Below are 22,161 nucleotides of genomic sequence, written 5' to 3'. Positions count from 1 at the left end.
AGCCCGTCTGGGGCACATCAAATACTTTCTCAGTAGTGACAGGAGCTGTTGAAATACTCCATGCGTAATTTAAACTTCCAGAAGCACCACCAGAACTCTCAGTAAAAGTCACTGAATGGCCTATTTCAGGAAGCAGGCTCAAATCACATGAGGCTCTGATTTTGACAATACCAACCTTAGAGAGGGAAGAACTGCATTATGCTCGGGGTGATGTTGTATCCTGCACTGCAGATGCTGATCAGACACCATAATAATTATGGGATCTGAGATCAAACTGAAAAGAAAAGTCTTCAGAAGAGTGACAGATGTTAAAGACTGCGATCTTTAGTGTCCTTGTTAGCATGTCTCTTATGCCGGAGACATTTGTTCGAATCCCACTCTGAGTGGGTCAAGTAGAACCAATTGCATATAGTTACTTTTAAGAAATATCACTTCAGTGCTGTTGTTCCAAATATCATTTGAATTATTTAGACAAAATATTAGTTTGAAAAGATTAATTTAAGAACAAAATACCACTGTATTTTTGTCGGAGATGCACAACAAATCACAAACGTCATTATGAATGTGATTGATTTCATGCAACAGTTCAATATTGTGTTTTGAATTGTATATTGAGTTGTAGTCGGTTACTGTTTATTGCTTAGTTAAAATTATGCTTTTAAACACTAAAAAGTTGGCCAATTTAGTCCCAAGTTGTGTTAAAGTACACTTACAAGTATACTAATTGATATTACTATAGCCTACTTACTACATAAAGAAAAGTTCAAGTATATTTGTATAAAATTTTTTGTAAGGGACAGGACAGGTCAGTGACATTTTAACAAGGTAAATGTCTTTACACTTGGTGTAAATGCGTTGCCCTGTCTGACTCTCTTAAACTGCAGTGTTCAAGGACTAATGGGGTGTGCAGAGGCAACACATTCTCACACCCAACGAAATGTGTTATTTATTTCTATTTGTTTTATGCTTCTCCTTTAGGGCAGTCGTGGTCTAATGGTTAGTGAATCAGACTGGCAACCTGAAGATTGCAGGTTTGATTCTCAGTACAGGCAGGAAATGACTGCGATGCCCTTGAGCAAGGTACCTAACCTTGTACCTAACCTAAGCAAAATGGCTGCCCACTGCTCCGTGTGTGCGTGTCCGTCCGTGTGTGCGTGTGTCCGTGTGTGAGTGTTAACTACTCCTAATGTGTGCACTAATTGGATGGGTTAAATGCAGAGGGCAAACTCTCCATATGGGTTACCATATATGGTCTTCACATGTCAATTTTACTTTCCAACAGACAAAAAAAGTCAGGCTTTCATTGAGGTTGACAAAACTAAGTGAACCGAACATGTCCCCTATCACAGTCCATTTGTGACTTGTTTGGTACAAAATAGTTTACTTGAAGCACAAAGTAACAAGATTTGATGTTGATAATGGTGTACTATCCAGTCTAACATTAACCATTCTGAGATAACTCAGATGGGCCAACTGAATCACACATTTAGGCCGATAACTCTCACTGGCTGTTTTGAGTCTGTTTCCCTGTGGCGATTGGCTGAGTCAGTGGTTGGCCATCATTCCAGGATGTCAGCGCTGATCAGGCCAGTCTTGAGAGCGTTTTAATGTGGATTTGGACTCATCTGGAGTGCAAAGAGCACCCCTGATACATCAAACCATTCATCCTTTATGAGCAGAGTGAGCAGGCAGACACCAGAGGTGAATTAAACATCACTGCTATAGGACAGCCTGGCTTAAGTTATATATTTCTTTGCCGAGCAGCATGTAAGTCCAATCACTTACACACAATCCCTCAGTACGTGAATTCAATGGTAAATAGAAGTGTTTGGAATACCTAAATATGTATTACTTGCATTATCACAAACTGGTGAATACTAAATCACAAACCTCTGACTTGCCTATCTGCGGTATGAGAGAAATATATTAGACATTGATCCGCTCTTTATTTTATTTATATCTCTCTGAATGAGGCATTGGTATCAGTGACAGGGACAAATACTTGGGGATAATCTGTACAGAAAGGAATTGTTTAGGTGAAACTTTTGATGGTGCCCATTTTTCGAACATATAAAATTATCTGAGGAAATAGAAATGTCTGATAAAACTGCAATGATTCTGTCACAGACAAAAGTTAAGTTGTAATGCATCTTTTTCACAGACATCAGTGGAGCTGCTTGGGGCTTTTCTCGGTGCGTAACTGCTTGAATTTGTTTTTGTTTTTTTGTAACTCATACCCATCTGTGATGCATGAGCATATGACACGATTAAGAATAGCTGCTGATCTAATCAGACTTTCAGTGGAGTAAATGTTCCTTCTACAGAAACTCTGCCTTTGGAGGGTAAATGACTGCAAACTGTTATTTCAATTTAAACGGAATAGTATTTCAAGATGAATTTGAGAAAAATTAATAGAATTTTGCAGCTGTGCACGTAATCAGTACTATCATAAAAAGCACTTCTCAAACTTTTATTGGCAATTGTAAAATCAATAAGATTAATTCAGAATTTTTCCCTGCATTTATTGCATGTTACTGTATAGCTGAGTTTAGAGTATTGAACAACTCTGCCACCTTCTGGTTAAAACAACAGCCTATTCAATTCACACCACCTAAAGCAGTGCTTCTCCCTTTTTTGGTCAAGAATAAGTGATAGTTCACCTGAAAACAAAATATCTTTCCATCATCTACTCGCCTTCATGTCATTGTATATGACTATTTTCCCCCGGAACAAATTACATATGTAGTCTATGCATCTCTTGCACAATACAAGTCATTTGAGGAACATTGCATTAGAAACAATATTTAAGATCTATTCTATGATATTTAAGATCTATTCTGCCACATTAATGATATGCAGGGACATATTTGTTTGCTTTCAGAGATAAATTCAACATGCCCAATAGCACATACAACCAAATCAGGGTAGTCTCCCCCACACTTTGAGAGCCACTGCCCGTGAGAAAGCTTTCAGTAAGAAATGAAGTGCCAGATTAATCAAAGAATTACTTAAGGGCATTTTTCTCCATTAATGTTTAGTGCTTTGAGCAGCTAATAAAGTCAAAGTATCCTCTTTATGCCACAGAAGTTTATGCAAATTTTAAAATACCACCAAGAATTATTATTTTAATAATCTTCAAATCCTTGGTCTGTCACACGTCACATGTACATTTTCTATCCCGAGTCCATCTGTGTCAGGCTGCCAAACATTTCTCACATTAAATAAGTTAATTTGGATGCTTTATAAACATTTCAGTTTCATGTGTAGAATATGGATGGTTTAAAAATCATATGCATTAATTGTCAAAATTGGCTTGATTCTAATCTTTAGATCAATCTTTCAAAGATCACTTTTAATGAGAACCTTTATTTCCATCTAAAAACAAATCTACCACAATAAGGTGCTTTGTAAATGCTACATATGTTATGTCAAACATTAGAACTGAAAATAATACCATCAGATTGATGCCATCAACAGTTTTTGGCACATCACTAATGACTTGGAGACAATACTGTTGATACATAATTATTAAACATTTACATAAACATAAGTACTTCTCTTTATCACAAACTGCTTTATTTTGACTTCTGAATCTCCTTAATAGCCGCTTCAAGAGGATCACCAGGTGGTTTAGGAAGATCAACCTGATTAATTCGATACATTTCATAAAGTCCACACAACACGTGGTCACTTTTGCATTCTTCAGCAGGTATGGTGAAGTTCTGAAGGAGCCACTGCTCTCGCTCTAATCTGAGGGTCAAGGCAGAGGTCACTGGTCTTGTTTCAGGGGGTGTGAGCGCAGCCACAGCGGAAACACAGGTCTGATCATGGATGCTGATGCTGTCCATCGAAGAGCACATCTCTCTAGAGTTGGTGCAGCCCATTTGAGGACTCTTCTCCTTGGATGATTTTGTTGGATTATCATGCTCATATTCATACATGGAGCTGCGATCAGGTGATCCTACATCTTTAAGTGTACAAATGGATTCGTTGTCATCCGGAGGAAGGCTGCTGCCAATCGTGATAATATCTTCCGATGCAACTCGGACGAGTTTCAAACGCTTGCCGCATGGGCCATGGTAAGAGTCGGTGCTCATGTCTAAAAGAATGCAGTCAGAATCTTGATCCATCTTAGAATTCCCATTCATGGTATCATGATCTACATCCGCATCATCTGAATCCCTATCATTGTGACTAAGTCGGGTTATTTTTGACTCTGGAGAGTCAAACACCACACCTCGAGACTCAGGATGTGAGGTTCTTTGAAGCACGCCTGTTATGCCGTTTGTGGAGGCCTGAATATCAGAATTGTTCATGTAGTGCTTGACCGACTCTGGAATCACCACCTCTTTAGACTTCTTGCGGGGGCTCAGGAGGGAAGAAAAATAAGGCAGGCAGTTGCCCACTATAGGCACTAGCGAGACAGGATGCAGGGCAGACACAAAGTCCTCTAGCTCCTGGTAGGAGGAATGATCAGAGTATGGCACCACATAGACATTACGGTGGCAGGAGACCATAGGGCGACTGGTGGGCAATATAGCGATGGTAGGCTGCACTTTATTCCACGCCAGCAAGTTGGAGGCGTTGATCACAGACTGAGAGACCACGCGAATACGGCCCGCACCAGAGTCAGTGGTGAAAACGTCAGGAAGCTCCAGAACTCGCAAGGTTTCCAGACGCATTCTATCCACCTCCACCCATGTTTTAAACTCCATGGCCAGCTCCACCAGCAAGGACTCTTTACCCAGAGAGTAAAGACCTGATAACAGATAGCAGGCTCATTAATAATTATTGCAATTTTAACTCAAAAATGAAAAACTCAAAAATGTGAGATGAATTTAGTCACTTTTCTATGGAGCCTATAATATGACCATATGATATGAATTTGAATTGTGTAAATTTGAATTATTTACAAGTGTAATCTAACATAATTAAATATTATGTGGAATTTAAAATAGTTCTGAATTTGATTTCTTTAAATGAATATTGAACATTTGAAATTTAATGAATTGAAATGTTTTTAGGCTGAATTTTTATAGACATGTATTTTCAAACAGCTGTTTTTTTTGTTCTGAATTCTTAGACTGCAAATATACAGTTTTAAAAAATACAGATTCAAGTTTTCAAGATGAAGAATAAATTCAAAACTTCAAATTCAGTTTTCTAAGATTCAAAACATGGTCAATTCAGATAGTACTGAAAGTAGGTCACAGGTCATCCACAGAGAAGAGTAGAGGCTCTCAGAGTTGCACTGCAGTAGTTTTGGTAGTGGTGGTGGTTCAAGAGAATCCGTGAATCAGTCGTTTTTTGATTTAATATTAAAAGCAGAAAAATGAGGAAACAGCTTGAATATTAGATTTCTAATATTCTAATAATAGTCCTCCGCTGCTGCAGTTGTACAGATTCTTAACACGTTTATTGCAACTACGTAGTAAAAATGTATAGGCTACATTTAATCTTTTTCTCATCAAACAACCAGACTAACCAATGGCTTGACACAACCTAGGGAAGAGCCTAGACCGGACTTTCTTCTGTGTAGATATAAATTCACATACAGTTGCACAGATGGGTATGGCAGGGTAAATGATGGCTGTCATAGCCTACCATGGTCGCCCAGTAAATTAAAAATAATTATAAATTAAGACATAAATCAATATAATTAGTAGTAAATTAAATATTTTAAACACTAATACAAAAAGGAAAGAATATTATATTGACTGTTGGTTATATAATAGACCTTACGTTCATGCATGAACTGTCATTCAGACTGACTATCAGAGATATTAAAATACTCTTCTGAGTTTTATGATGTAGGCCTTGTTTTATTTTTATTAAAATGTATTATAATTTATATCTTAAAAGGATGCGCTTGTGCATTCTCTGACATTACATTATTTATTTATATATATATTATTAATATTGAGTATCAATGGATGCCAAACAAAACGGTGTGTTATTTTCTCTGCCAAGTAAACCTCCAAAGCAAGTCATTGTGTGTTTTCTCCGCGATGTCGTGTGTCCCGCAGCTTTTCCACACATATTTTGAGAGTTGGCCAGCTAAACAAAATAGGCCAAAGTAGTAGACTAATGGCTAGTGTCCGGGAGATGCGAGGTACATTCATATTTATGAAATAAACATTTATTATAGTCTAACCTATTCTTACATGCTAGTTAGTAGTTAGCCATATGTGAATTTGTCTACACCAAAATAAATTTCCATGGACCCCTTAATAATAACAACAGTGATTAAGCCCAAAATTAATGTGGGTGGGGGTAATGAACACAAAATGGTCCTTTTTTTTGCCCAAATGGTCTCCACACCATGCATTTTGTAATGATACAGAAACATTTTATAATTGATCGTATTTGCCTGAAAATAAGTCGCATACATCTGAGTGTAAGACACACCAGGCCATGATAAGAGAGAAACACACACGCGAGTCACATCGTTTAAAACACTTTAATATTAGCCTATTCAGCAATAGTGTAAAAGGACGGTAAATCAAATACAACATTAGCATTATAAACACTATTAAAATGTAGGCTATGTGTATTTTACTTCCCCTTACTGTATGACAAATCCTTAAATGAATGGTATTCAGAAAACAACAAGACTGAAAAATAAGTAGCCAAGTATAATAAAAGAATATATACATAGAAGCTTAGCCTATGAAAATAGTCTATTGTGCCCTTTATTACAAACAACATTTAGCTTATTTTAAACGCCAAGCCTAACAGTTTCCATATTTGCAATGTAACATTTGAAAGCTAACTATTAATGTAAAGAAGGCTTCGTAGGCTACTTCAGTTGAGTCCCTTATAAATCAGCATCTTCACAGCAAGGGTTTGGAATAACAGCAAGTAGGTGATGACTGACCGGCACAGCCTTTATATTGTACAACAGACCATTTAAATTCAGCAGAATAACTTGTTATATGTTTGGTTGACTGTTTTATCTTGATAATGAACAGGCTGCGATGTCAAGTTAGCAATGCCAGAAGTGAACTGATACTATGTTGCGTGAACGCGCAATTCGCCAGCTCCATCACTTGGGTTTGTTCCTCAGCAGGGGGAAATAACTTAATACTCTGTCATTTATTGTCATTTATAGTCATACAGATTTAATGACATCATTTGAAACGGTAAAATATTTATTTTTATTTGTGTACATTCAAAATGACTACAAAATGTCATGTCTTTGAAAAAAAAGAAAACCACATGATGCGCTGCTTTAGCGCGTCTCGGTCTCCTTGAACATCTTTCTGGCGCACACCAAAAATGAACAAATACAGTGAATAGCCTTCTTGGCACGCCTACTTTTGAAATTCAACATTTAGATTACTTGATAAATGCATTATATTGGCCTCAATCACTTTGGAATAAATCACAGCGTGTTTCATGATAAAAAACTTGACTTTACAGTCCGGAAAATACAGTAGGTTGTAGCAAATTATTTTCAAGCTGTTTTCTCATTTTTCTACTCTTAATGTTAAATCAAAAAACGACTGAACAAATGATTCACAGATTCTCTTGAACAACCACCACGTTTGTGGCAGAAAACTACTGCAGTGCAGCTCTGATAGCCTCTACTCTTCTCTGTGGAAGACCTGTGACCTACTTTCTGTACTATCTGAATTTTCCACATTTTTAATTTAAAAAAACAGAATTTCTTCTTCATCTTGAAAACTTGAATCTGTATTTTTTTTAAACTGTATATTTGCAGTCTAAGAATTCAGAACAAAGAAACAGCTGTTTGAAAATACATGTCTATAAAATTCAGCCATAAAAACTTTTAAATTCATTGAATTTCAAATGTTCAATATTCGTTTAAATAAATCAAATTCAGAACTATTTAAAATTCCACATAATATTAAATTTTGTTAGATTACACTTGTCAATAATTCAACTCATTATGTCATATTATAAGCTCCATACTTTTCATAGTATGTTTTCTACATAACATCAATTAGTCGATACATGAATATGAAAAGAAATATATAAGAAGTATATACACTACCATTCAAAAGTTTGGGTTCGGTAATTTTTTTTAAATATATTTTTGAAATGCGTCTCTTATGCTCACAAAGAAAAGTAATTCAAGTAAGTAATTTATTCATGTGATTTATTCAAGTTCATTTATTTATATAAAAGTCTTTACTGTCACATTTGATTAATTTAATGCATACTTGCTGAATAAAAGTATTAATTTCTTACTAACCCCATACTTTTGAACGACATAGAAGTATGTATAATGGGAAAGAGAAAGAGTCACGTAAAAATATTTGGAGACTTTTTGTTGTCTGCTGCTTTAAATGATCAAACTCTGGATCCTGATTCTCAAATGTTTTTTACTGTTCATCACCTGGAAAAAAAAATGTTTCCAACAATATCGTTCCTCTGTGTCGTTATTGTTGTAATTTGTTTGAAACTGTTTTGTGGAGATACGGACTTCCCTATTCTCACAGAATTAGAACGATTATTAAAACTTTATAGTTATCATTATAGTTATGGTATACAGTACGCTTGCTATGGTAGTCTGTGTTACACTGTGTTTGGCCGTACATCAATGACATTACTTCCCCACGTTTTGCTTTTTTATAGAAATGAAAACCATATAGATCAGTTGGACAATGGTAGTGATAGGGAGTCGACTCTTAATAGCCCTAGTGCTGGAGTCGACTCCAGCACAGAAATCGACTCTTGTTGTCAACTCCGTTGCTGTGTCTGAAATCGCTCATTCATGCATAAAGACTTCTGGAGCTGTCACAGAAACAACGTTACAGTCACATAGTTTTATCCTACATTTACAGTAGCTCTAAAATTAGGTAGTATTTGCAACAACTAGGAAATGATGGTGACATCATTTCAAGGTAATGTCATCTCTAAACTAGACTAATTTGGACACTCTCGCTAAAAGTGTGTTGTTTTAATAACGGTAGTTTTAGGCTTTGTGTCCTAAAAAAATAATAGCCTAGTGTGTAATAATGACGGCAATTTTGTATTCCTATATTGCCGACCCTGTTTTGACAAAGTAAGTGGAGCAAATGGAGTAGGGAATCGGAGTTAAATCCAGAAAACACTGAATCGAACAACCCTAGACAACAGACGCTAGACTTATAAACTGAAAGTGTCTGCTCTGCGCCATACAGCACGGGCTGCAGTGTTGTAGCACAGTACAGGAGTCAGATTTCACTTATCACATGACGAGAGCAAGACAAGACGATGGAGGAGGACTTGGTGCGCAACAGATCTTGATCGTCATTGACAAATATCTTGTAAAATGTGAGGACACTACAGCCACTCCCTATACACAGAGTACACATTCAAAAGTGATTTCAATACCCCGCATATAAATAGTGGCAAATTATACGCCTACACACAGAGTGGGCAACACGTGACCACAAATTCGAAATCGAAAAGGGAGGACGCATTTAACAGTGATTCACAGTTTTATCTGTAATACTGTTGTCGCAAGTTTAAAAACCGGTGTGAAAATTTCCTCACTGTGACATCGATATTATCATTACAGTTGGCCTTTATTAACTAACAGACTCAAATCTTTTTCTTTTTTTTGTAGAAACACATGAAACTGTATTACATAAAATTCTTTAATGTTGAAAGTGTGAGAGTCTTACCAATAACGACGGCGTATCCAGAATGAGCCCTAATGATCTCTTTAATTTGCTGAGTTGCTCGCTGACGAGAAGGTACAGCTCGAGTGGGGTCACAGTTTGTGTTGTCCAGATACAGCACGTCAATGGTAGTGTTGTTCCTCAGACATTGTTCACGGAGCATGGATGGGGTATAACGGAAGTCACCTGAGATAAAACGCATTAACTATCATTAAAATATGACAGTGAGAATCAATAACGTTCTAAAGAAAAACTATTAGAATTTTGTGCATTTCCATAAAATAAATTTTCACCAGTGTAGAGTCTGGTGCCAAAGTATCCTTCAAAGAGAAACATAACTGCCCCAGGACAGTGATTGGCATCTATTAGAGTAACGGTCAGCCGCTCTTTTCCAAGATCATCTAGCAAAAGCATGTGAGCTTCCCCAATCTCCAAGGGACGAATCCATTTCTGTCTGACCTGTAGATCACAACAACATGACACAATTTTTCATCCCTGCCAGTTTCAGCTATTTAGCGTACATAGGTGTACTTTTATTCATATCTGGATATTAGGTCCAGGATTAAACATCATCTCTATGGAATCTGTTTATAATTTTTCATCCATTTTGTTTTCTAGACCTCTGAGGTTTTCAAACTTAAGGACCCCCAAAATATATTGTTCCCTTTGCGAAGAGACCCGTTCGAAAATATAAATACAGCTAAATACATTAATGTAATGTATAAAGACCAATTTATACCGAGTGAGAAAAAACTTGATATGATAGAAAACATGTTGTTTGTAAAAATGAAATAAAACAGGCTTTTATATGGCTACAGTACCAAAGCCAAGCACATGCTTACAAAATAGACCCACTATTAATAATAATAAAAAAATTGTATAGCACTTTTCACTATAAATGTAATTCCATATAACATCATTTACAGTTGACTTTGATATATAACAGTGTTATCATTGTTAAAATAGTAAACAAATAATACTAAAATAGAACTGATATATAAAAATATAGCCTATATATTGTTTTCTTTTAAATGTTCCCCAGAACCCTGTGCGGCCCCCAGCATTCACCTGCAGTTTGAGATGGAGCAGTTTGGCAGTGAGGGGTGAGCAGTAGATGGGCCTGTGACTCCAGGAGGATGACAGGCCAGATGTGTGATCCGCGTGCATGTGAGACAGAAAGAACAGACGGACGTGATGGCACTTACGGAGCTGCCAAAAGTCTACGGCTATAGGAGTGTCCGGTAGGACTTTTCCGTTCATTTTTTACGCTTCTGTGAGGAGCTACAGCTTATTCCTAAAGGGATTTTCTTTTGACAAAAGCCGTAGTTTAGCTGCACTGGTTTTGTTGGCGTTTGAAAAGCGTGACTTCTCTAGCACCGCTATCATAAACGTAAACATACACAATATTCAATATGCACAGGCAAGTGTTTGTAATGTAACTGACAGCTTAAGCAAGCAGCGTTAGCAGTAACGTTAAAGGAATAGCGGCATCGCATTTAAGTTTCGCTTTGCGAATGCAGGCACTAAGTTAGACAAAGAAAGATAAATGTAACGGCATGCTTGCCAGTCTTTGTTTATCCGAGTGTGTTAGCAGGCCGGTTAGCCGGGCAGATGATGATGTGCTCTATTTTTGCAGATGAGCGCCATGTCGCGGTGTGTTTACCAATTCAAAACATTTCAGCGCGCTATGATATTTGCGACTGGGTTGTCCGCCAAAAAATACGTTTATTGTCCACGCCTCCATGTCGCTCACGAGCTCATGTGACGTCACTGACTTCCGTGATGTGCAGATTTCGGGTCTTTTGCTTGAGCTTAACCCAAAAATCGCTGCTTCCACCAAATATTATTTTTTAACGAGTATTGATCACTGTAGATGATATTAAGTGCCATTCAAACTTCAAATAAGATGCTTTAAATGCCGTTCAGTTCAATTCTCATTTTGCTTTAATGATGTCTTTCTTTCTTTCTTTCTTTCTTTCTTTCTTTATGTGATAGGCTTTGAGAAGCAGTTCATTATGTAATAAAATCAGATATAATACGGCCATATATTATTTTGACTTTAATATGAAACCACTGGGCGTTGCTGTTCGATCAATTATAGATTATTTTTTGTATAAGTTATGTAGATGTTGGTCGTGTTATATATTCCCTTATCAAATAAAAAAAAAATAGTTTTTTTTTTAAATTTTAGGTTGTGTTTAAATCTTTTTTTAAACTTTTTAAAACTGTGTTTAAAACGTGCAAAATTGGCCTAGTATTAATGGAATGCTTAATTTTATATCCAGCGCCCATTATCTCCACTAGAGGTCAGTATAACACAATGATGCGGTGCGGAGTAGCCAGAGTGTTTTATCTTTTTAGTACATCACTATTGAGGAATTCTTAACAGACATTTAAGAGAGAATATCAGCAACACACGGTGACTAAACATAGGCTTCTAGGGGTTAATTGTGGTTGGTAGTCATTACTCATAATTACTCTGACATTTTCTCAGAATTCTGTGTTTACATCTCAGAACTTTTTGTGTTCTCAGAATGCTAGTTCATATCTCAGTTTATATCTCGCAACTGTGACTTGTAAGATATAAACTCAGTATTGCGAGAAAAAGGTCAGAATTTTGAGAGTAGGGCCTATGGGTTGTTTACTTTTTTTTTATTCCGTGGAAATAATCTCCCATAGCCAGTTAGGAACCGGAGTTGAAAGCCTGTGATAAACGATGTTGCATGGCTAAACTCATTTGTAATTTATTCCTTTTTATGACACATTCATACAAGCTATGATCATTTACCAAATACATACAGACACATACAGAACTATAATAATAACAGAACAGATCATGTTTCATATTATCATATATATATGTATATATATATATATATATATATATATATATATATATATATATTTATATTGTCTTATATATATATATTGTCTTTCATTGGTAGGCTTTGAGACAAACAAAAGTTGATACCAAGAGCTAGAAGGCAAATGTGCTGACAGTAAAGATGATGAATGACGATGAACCACTTCCATTGATTGTAAACTGACATTTCCTGTTTTCGAACATATTGAGAACTGCGTGGGATTCAGGGACAAAAAGCCCCCGCCTAATTCAGGCAATGCACTACCACTTTCTATACTGTGTATGGTCTGTCTGATGCAGTGCAGTAAAAACAAAATGCTAGAATTAACAAGCCCATTGTTCCCATTTACTCAGAAATATTTCATGTACAAATGATTGTTATTCCACAACTTTTAAACAATTATGAACATAATGTACTTGGACATGGTGCATATAACATTGCTATGTACAGATTAAATACATGTTCAGTTTTGATGTCAGTATAGACCTGGTATTACATGTGAGATCAAAAACCCCACAGAAGTGTGACAAGTCAAATGTGCCTAAACTCACGGTCAGGATGCTCAAACAAACAGAGCAATGTTTTGATAGTGCCACAGTGTTTTTGAGGAAATCAACCTAAAATGGCTTTACTTTTATTTGGGATAGGAGAAAGCATTTTATCATCTCAAAAAATACACACTTCATCCTTAACCCTGTAAGGGACATCGTCATTTATAAATGTCACTAATACAATGACAATGTTCAACAAAACAAAACAAAAAATGTTAGTAATATCATATGACCTCCCATTCAGCCAATAAAATTAAAATCTATTTGCAATGTGCTTGACATTTTTGGCAACAAGGGAGTGGAGACATCAGTATGTTAGGTCACATGATGCCAAGGCTCCAAAGTGAGTTCATTTTAGACTAGAAAATATATATTTTCTGTGTAGCTGCACTATTTTTCAGTATTGACAGGCAGTATAATAGTCTTTTTTAATGTTAAGTTTTATAGAAGACAGGGAGGAAAAGCTGTATCTTTTCAAGAAAGTATTAATGATAGTGATGGGAGTGCACCAGAAATTAAGTTTGTGGTAAGAAAGGAAGAAGTTGAAGACCAAGTAGGATAGATGCAGTGAGGGAGCTGGCAGAGATGAAGAATATATGTCATAGAGTGTTATTGTCAGGCATTTGGCTACATTATCGTATGCCAGTTTGGAAGATGTGATCCATACTACAACCAAAGGTCAGATGCCACTGCCCATTGGTGTCAATACACTGACAAGCAGGGATGCTCAAAAAATGATGACTAAACAGGTCAAAATCGAGTTACGTGTGGAAAGTGTGGGCTACACTGAAAAATAAGAGTCTTGTTGATTTTTACTTGTGCTACAATAATTTATTTGGAATTCCAAGAAAGAAACAAACGATGTTAAAGATTTTTTAAATTATTTTTGAAACATTACGACATGGTTTCACTAGTTTATAGGAAGTGAAATTTTTTGACTTTCACATTTTAATTCCTAATGAAATATAGAAGCACAAAAAATGAAATGGAAAGTTAATGAAGCTTTTTAATGTTTTTTGAAACACTTAAACCTTTTCAGTACTTTTCAGATTGTGAAAATTCATTCAAATGTGAGTGAGGTTTCAGACAATTTGCCAAGAATAATTGACCCTAATAGGACAAAGTCAGTTAAAAATGACAGCACCCTAAAAAAAGGTGAAAGGTCAAATGTATAGAAAAACTAATTTTGGAAAATGATTTTATATGTAAAATATAAAATCTTTTTTTTTCTAGCTGTGGGTTTAGAATTAGTCAAACTAGTTTATTATTGTATCTAGTTTTTATAGAAGTGTGAATATTCTGCTTAAAATACCCTTCTGTGTTATACAGGAGAAAAAATGAATATGGTTTTGGATGAGTGTGTATAAATGATGACAGAATTTTTGTTTTTGGGATGTCTATCTCTTTAATGCCTGGTTCAGATTACACGATTTTTTTTGTCTGTTACGATAGTCACTGTGTCAGATTAAGCGATTTTGACTCCTAAAATCTTGTCGTGTGGTGGACAAGAAACATGTCAGACTACACGTTGCTTCCTGACCAGTCATCCCGTGCCGTCTTTAACGACGCGCGTGATGTCATTGAGAAGGCGAAAATAGTAGCGAGTGACTTCCGGAAACGAACGTAAACAAACAATGGATGAAGCGGTGAGTGTTGTATTGGCTGTCCTGTGTTCAGAATGGACACGTTCCTGGATTGCTCGAAGAGGACAGTATGGGCTGTCAATCCTCCAAAGAGAACTTGAGGTAAAATATTGTTTTCTTACGAACCTTTCCTCCATGTCATAACTCCACCTAGTAGCACCATCGTCTCTCTTTCGTTTCGCCATTTTTGAAAGTTGTGTATGGAAAAGCTTCTGTGCTCCTATTGGTCAACCTCATACATGTGACGGAACCTGTCGTGGACGACCGTTAAAAAAATTAAACATGCTAGTCTTTTTGTCTTGATGTCGTGAAGCATCGCAAACGCGACGTAGGTTGTCGCCCACTATGACACACTATACAAGATGATAAGATCGAATCTTGCGTCCCGACGCCTGTTGTCGTTTACGAATCCCCACGACACCCTACGTCAAACGGATCGTGCCAAAATCGGGCTAAAATCGTGTATTCTGAACCAGGCATAAGACAAATACAAATTAAGATCAGTTGGTTCACTCATTAGTGTTACATACTCATTCAAATCCTTCCAATGAGTCCTTTGTTTGTTTTGGTTGAAAAAGTAAATAACTACTTCTATAAAACTGAAAGGAAATACATTATTGGATTTGATCTTTTATTAACCCTGAATATTCAAATAGTGGATATTTAGTCTTGGATACAGACAGTTCCACTTTTGTTTTCCGGTCACAAGAAAAAAGAATAAATAGGACTTCAGTGCATCTTCATTTCCTCTAATAATTCTAGCTTTGTAATGACATGCGCAAAAATCATACACATACACGCACACAAATTTGCAAAAAGGCAAGAGAACCTCAATGTGTCTGTTATTGAAATGCAGTGTCAGCTGCCTGCAGTACATACTTTCGTCCTTCACAATAACAGATCAGTGCTCAGACACTCCATAATAGGACAAGAAAAACCTGTGTCCACCTCCTTGTCACTGTTTCTGACATCATCTTCCTGCCATCGTGCACAAAGGTTCAGAATACAAGTAGAATATCCAAGAACCTTGATATCTATAGAAGCTCTGATATCTGTTCTGCATACATTCAGATTGAACCAGTTTACTGGTGAATAGATGTTTCCAGAACTGCACGATATACAATTGTGTGCAGTATTTGAGCAAATATTTCTATATTTTTATAATTTAATTGTATGATGTGTACGGTCAAACTCATTTTACTTCAAAACATTCTTCAAGGCCTCTCTCCATAAAGCAAGATTTCCTGTGATTCCCTCTTACGAACTTTCTCTTCTCTTATGAGCGATGCAGTCTCATTCCAATAAATGGACATTTCAGCCAGAACAGTCTGTGGTGAGCTCTGATTTACATTCAAAAGAGACAAACCGAGACTTGACAGCTTTGGCTGTCCAGCCAGCAGAAGGCATTCGAGCTCCCCAGAGAATGCTGGGAAGTCATTCAGACGTTATGTTCCAAAGCAGGGTCTAGACAAGCAGTGGCGGCGGCGATATAGTGATTGTTATCCAGTCTCTCGCTTGGCTGGCTCTCAGAAGGAGGAGCCTCCTTGCAGCAGAGGTACTGTTTCCAGATCCTCTGGAACGCAGTACGAAATTTATTGATGCGGAAAGCGTAAACGATGGGGTTGACAGCAGAGTTGGCATGCGAGAGCAGAATGGCTATATAAATGAGGAACATGGGCTTCTCATACTTCGGACAGAAGAGCGTGATGCAGTTCATAATGTGGAGAGGGAGCCAGCTAACAGCGAACAGGAAAAGGACTAGTGCCAGAGACTTCGCCAACTTCAGTTCTTTGTCGTAATACTTGTTCGGTTCAGAGTGACTGGACACCTTCTTATTCAGCTGCTTGTGGATCATGTAGAAGATTTCAGAGTAAATGATGAGCATAAAAAGAAGAGGGGGAAGCACCCAACCAAAGAAGTTGAAGTAGACCATGTACTCCATGCTGATGACGTTCTCAAACTGGCAGGTGATGATGAGGTCAGGGCCGAGTGAGCTGTTGTTACGTTGCAGGTTGTGTAAATTGTTCCAGCCCAGCATGGGAGTCAAGCCGATTATGAAGGCCACCGTCCAACACATGAATACTGCAATTCTAGCTCGTTTGGGAGTGACCACTCGCTTATAACTACAAAACAAGAACACAAGAGTTAAACAAGTTTTTATATTCAGTATTTGATATGCAGTATTATAGATACTTCAAAATGTGCAGGTAAGAGAACACTTACATACTCACAATATCCATTACAAGAAAATAAAAGGTTAAATTGTGACAAAGTACCACCACCAGAAAGCTTGTTTCAGTCAAACTCACTCCCTCTCGTCCTTCAATATTGGTGCATCTTCTCTGAGATGCCATCTTTCATCTGAGATTCAAGGTCTCTCTCCAATCTCCTAGTCTTTTATGTAAATTATTTCACAACAAAGGCACCTGTGATTTAATGGCAGACTTTCATGTCTCCTCAGCTGTCTGACTGAGTTACACGCAAAAATGCTCTGAGTCAATACTCCCTGTTTGTTAAGATTCAGTGGATGGTTTTTGTTTGAATCATTGCTTGAATGTGCTTTTATTAAACACATTAAGTAAACACAGAAATGTTAAATGATTAATTGTTTTATCTCAATATGCATACTCTTTTTACATGATTTCTGTTGCCCAGAGCCACATAACTCTGTTTTCACTTGTAAGACTGAAAAAACTGGAAGATCTGGAAGATAGCGCAACTCTCTGAGAGAACAAAGCAAATTAACATTTGAATTTCTCTTTTGTGCACCATTCGAGACGCAAGTCTCACCTAGGCAATCCTAATCTACATCTTTTCCCTTGACCCCCCATTCTGCCTCCACTCCTTCTTTCATGCTTGAGATCATCTGAAATTCACCCAAGAATATATATATAGTTTAATGTGAATAATTATCATACAGTATCACACATGTTTGATATCATTTGAAATGTCTCAGTGCGTCTGGTACAAAGGTCTCATTCTCAAAGAAGTAAACCAGAAGGTAATAAGGTATTTAAGAGTTTAGAAATAATTCTCATACATAGGAGGTGTGTCTTCCAGGCAAATGCTCTCCTGCTCTCAGAAGGTGTTAACTCAATGCAAATTCCCACTGTTAGCAAATGGTTTCATGTAAATCAACTTATGCCCCCAGTAAGTCTGGGGACGGTGAATAAGGTGAATTATCACTGTGAACTCATGTTTACATTTGAAATGAGGTCTGTTTATATAATGAAACACAACTAGGTACTTTCTGTACCTCAGATCAGCCCGTGAATGCTGAGAGTCGCCGAGACTGATTATGAAATTGTAATGATACATTTACCTGACATAATAAATTGTTACATTTGATTATTCTAACTGACTTTGACATTATCTCTTTTAACTCTAATTTTAATGAAAATAGTCAAACATTCGCTCACATTTATTGATGCACGGATATCATTGAAACCTTTTTCATTTATGGAGTCAGATGAAATAACGAGTTAATACTTATGAGAAAATGTATTGAATTTAATCAAAAATACTTTGTCGCGAGAAAAGACAGTAACACACAGAGACCTTCCGTGCTGGTTGGATGCCGGACTTTGGGCCAATCGAGCGCGAGTTTACACACTCATGCATACTGTAGGCCCAAGAGAAGTGCTGTTGCTGTGACTAAATTATCAGTTTTCTGATTGTACAAAAATAGAAGGTTGTATTTGGAAAGCTGTGATGCATGACTACACTTTATACAGAATAAGAGCCATAGGAACATATTCGTAACATAATTTGTACCCGTCTTCTGCAAGTAGGTTGTAATGCACATGCAACATTTTGCATCAGCACAGTAGACCACAGAACTTTAGTATTCTGTACTTAAGCTTATCCTTCCATTATTCTAGGATCATGCTGGGATAACATGGATGGAACTTGTGGAATTCATACAGATCGAATGCTGCTATCAGTTAGACATATTAGATAAAATGATACACTATATTCAACTTTCTACTCAAATTATTATACTGATGAGATAAAATGCAATGGAAAACGATTCATTAAATAAGAAAAAAGCATTATTTTCTCTAGTGGTCTTATATTTTTGGACCCCATGGTAGGTCCTCTATTTGATAACTTGTTCTCATCTATTGTGCACAATGAAGGATCCTGGCAGAGGGGACAGGCAGTTGCTCAGGGCAGCAACTCTATACATTTCTCAGACACACTTCACTTTCCTATAGCTCTTTCCCAACAGTTTCATGGGATTGTTTTTGCGCTCCACTTGCCCCTCTCAAAATAAATTGTTCAGTAGGAGGTAACTTTTTCCATATAGCCCCCATGTATATTTTTCTACTGTGAGTCTGCCCACAAGTCACCTCACAAAAGTGTTGAAGGGATGGATTTCATGTTCATTTTGGCATATAGTATAGGTCATGGTAATCAAGAAGGTGAAATCACTGAAATTAAACTCAAATGAGATTTGAACACAGGACTCCCATGTTTGATGCATTACAGTGAGAAAAGAGCACAGAACTATATTCTCCACACAAAAAGCCTCTTTAAAAATGGAATGGCTTTTACATAGCTGAGTATTTTGCATTTAGCTCCTCTAGGGAGAACCCGGGCATAGTCTGTAAATAGGATGTTGCTAGAACTTAAAAGCAGATAGTGTATGCATTTTGTGCCCTAAACGCATACGGAGTCAGGTGCAGCTTTTAAACTGTTGTGATGAGTTGAATTGTGGCATGTTTCTTGGATTTTGTCCATGATGTCTCTGACACTTGACATTAAGTGAAGCAGTAAGTAGGCCTATAGAAAGTTAAAGGAACAATACAAAAATATGGAACTGTATACAAAAAAAGGATTAAAATGTATAACAGGCACATTTACCAAAGAATATAATATCTGTTCTAAAAACGAAAATGAGATCCTTTTCAGATCTGTTGACATAGTGCTTGCTTACTTAAAGACACATTGTTTTAATTCAATTGTTTCATATACAATGTATGGAAAGCTCTGCAAATAGTGCACAAAGTGTTAGCCATGTGGAAAGGCATGAGTCACATGCCATTATAGGTCAGGTGCATGAGGTTTCTTCCTTTACCCCTCAAGCAACATAAACTGTATGTTGATTGAAAACAGTCTGGCCAGACAGGCTGATATGATGATAATGATTATTATTTAACTTATTAAATGTCATCCTTTTTTGATCATTTGCATTTTGTATGAGAGTGTTACAGGAAAGTGTTGAAACCAAATCACAAATTTGTTTACATCTCAGTGACAGAATAGTAAATAATATTTCTTCCATTTACGTCATTATTTTTCATATTTTTGAATATATATATATATACACCCCCCCCCCCCCCCCACACACACACACACACACACACACACACCTACCTATCTCATTTTTATATATTGGGTATATTGCATGCTATGTGTGTCAGCATTATGTAGCCTTCTCTCACAGCAGATAGAAATCTGCAGAGCTGCTCCAGAGGGCATTAGAGAAGGATAACTTTACCTGGTTGGGATCTTCACCCTCAGGTATCGGTCGATGGCTATAGCGAGCAAAGCGAGGATCGAACTTTGGGTCAGAACCAGCACCGTGCACGCCACCAGCAGACAGCTGTAGAAGTGAGTCTGGAGTCCGATACTTATAGTTATCGCCAGTGGGATGACCAGCGCTCCTACTGCAATGTCCGCGAGCGCCAGAGAAACAATGAAGCAAAATGTAGTATCTCTTAGAGATTTATTAATTTTTACTGCCCAAACCACCATCACGTTTCCTATCACGGATGACACGGCGATCACCACCTCCATGCCCATGTAGAGGGCTTTGGCCGCGGAAAGCTCCTCGGGCATTCTTCTGCTAGACGATGAATATCCACGCGAAAATGGGGTTTCAAGTAAAAGTGATGTGTAAATTGATTAACTGTAGTCCAGAGAAAAATCATCCAATTAATGCGTTGCCCCTCAAGAGTATCGGTATTCCACACATGCCTATTCACATTTTAAAATGAACAAACCACAGAAGTGACTTACAAAATCTTCTGCTAAAAATATCGACCAGTTTCGGCGTTTTCTCCTCAGCGCCTCTTCATTGGATCCACCTGCGCTCGTGCGAGACATGCGCGCGCCACTTATTCATCCCACAATTAAACACATACATTTATCCGTGTCACCTACAACTGTCAGGCAGTTCTCTGAATGTCCAAACAATAACAAAGTAAATTAAAAGACGCACCATATTTGTCCCTGGATATGTGAAACAGTAGCCTATATTGTCCAGAGCGCGGGTCGTTTACACTCCTGTGCTATGCGGTGCCCCAGAATAGCTGTCGATGGGTAGAGCTCTTTGTCTCACACATACTCGCCAATTTAGCAATTTAATCAATTGGGAGCAAAATGAGTCCAACTAACCCGTGTTGGTTCCTTTTTTGTGTGAAAATCCCAAACCCAGAGGTCATTCCGCTTTCCTTTAACAGGAGAACAACCCACCCCAACCACCGCGCCGTCTATGGTTCCCTGCTTGAGCATATCTGAGGGACAACCAACATGCGTTTTCTACTGCCTTTCCTCTTCAGAGTTTAACTCGAGATAAAGAGTGAGGCGGTGAGACCGTGCCTCTGTTTATATAGTGTAATATTAGTGTGCACTATAATAGCCTATGAGATATTGCACCCATGAGAGTGCAGGGAAGTGTAGGAGGTGACAGAGGCTGATAAGCACAGTGACTAATTTACGGTCAAACGACGCCCCAAAGAAGATATAAAATTTTTTTTGTGAAATATATTTGCAACATTTCAACTAAACTAATAGGTTTAATAATCTAAAATAATCTTAATGTGCCAACTGAGACATAAGTTAATAAAAAAAATAAAAAAAACAGTGTTCTCCAGTTATCTCACAAATGAAGCCAGTCTAATGTGGTTACTCAAAAATGATGTAGCTATGGACATGTCTTTTGAAAGATTCTTTTGATGTTTAAGTTTTAAATAGTGAAGACCAGGGCTAGTTGTCCAACTTTTTACCCCATTTAATATTTATCGGTGTAGGTTTGTAAGTTCATTTTTGTATAAATTGTCACTCTAGATAGAACATGCCATTAAATAGACACAGCAAATAACAATATCAAATATAAATGGAAATGTACTATTTATTTATTTGATCCACATACATGCTAATTTAGAATGTATATTTATTAAATATTTATTAAAAAATAAAATGACAATTCCGGAGCATGTTATGTTTGTTGGCATTGTGGATCATTGACTAAGCCTCTGTCTGTGGCTGACAAAAATCTCCTGTTTTTGAGGTGAATCATAATGAAGTCTTCCTCCATCTGTCATGTCCTGGTCAAATCCCCCCACACAGGGCTTTCAGTCATGGTTTTCTCCAGCTTTTGCACAGAACCCCTCCATGATAGATGCAGGTGATTTTAGCAAGTAGAAAAATTCATAGCATGAGAAAACTGGCCACAGTGCCAGTC

The 22,161-nt window shown here is 37.2% G+C and overlaps 2 protein-coding genes across 3 annotated transcripts; both read right to left on the bottom strand.

Moving 5' to 3' along the window:
* Window positions 1-3,346: 3,346 nt before the first annotated feature.
* On the bottom strand, window positions 3,347-11,408 carry dclre1b (DNA cross-link repair 1B). Its single transcript, XM_077222603.1, has 4 exons — window positions 10,701-11,408; window positions 9,926-10,091; window positions 9,636-9,818; window positions 3,347-4,759 (listed from the first exon to the last, which is right to left on the bottom strand). The coding sequence occupies exons 1-4, from the start codon at window positions 10,890-10,892 to the stop codon at window positions 3,576-3,578; spliced, it is 1,725 nt and encodes a 574-aa protein (XP_077078718.1). The 5' UTR covers window positions 10,893-11,408; the 3' UTR covers window positions 3,347-3,575.
* Window positions 11,409-12,819: 1,411 nt separating this feature from the next.
* Window positions 12,820-21,346, bottom strand: adora1b (adenosine A1 receptor b). Of its 2 annotated transcripts, XR_013201040.1 has the most exons (3): window positions 20,194-21,336; window positions 15,176-16,813; window positions 13,857-14,459 (listed from the first exon to the last, which is right to left on the bottom strand). XR_013201040.1 is itself a non-coding variant. In XM_077222663.1 (2 exons), the coding sequence occupies exons 1-2, from the start codon at window positions 20,532-20,534 to the stop codon at window positions 16,129-16,131; spliced, it is 1,026 nt and encodes a 341-aa protein (XP_077078778.1). In that variant the 5' UTR covers window positions 20,535-21,346; the 3' UTR covers window positions 12,820-16,128. The 2 variants fall into 2 exon arrangements, 1 of the variants encoding a protein (XP_077078778.1); XM_077222663.1 differs by having other exon boundaries at window positions 12,820-16,813; window positions 20,194-21,346.
* Window positions 21,347-22,161: the final 815 nt, after the last annotated feature.

The sequence above is a fragment of the Siphateles boraxobius genome, unplaced genomic scaffold (assembly GCF_051911475.1).
Source record: "Siphateles boraxobius isolate OS27281-9 unplaced genomic scaffold, OSU_SipBor_1 9, whole genome shotgun sequence".
Classification (NCBI taxonomy): Eukaryota; Metazoa; Chordata; class Actinopteri; order Cypriniformes; family Leuciscidae; genus Siphateles; species Siphateles boraxobius.
Note: the sequence above shows the minus strand (reverse complement) of the source record. Positions and strands in the feature narration are given on the sequence as shown.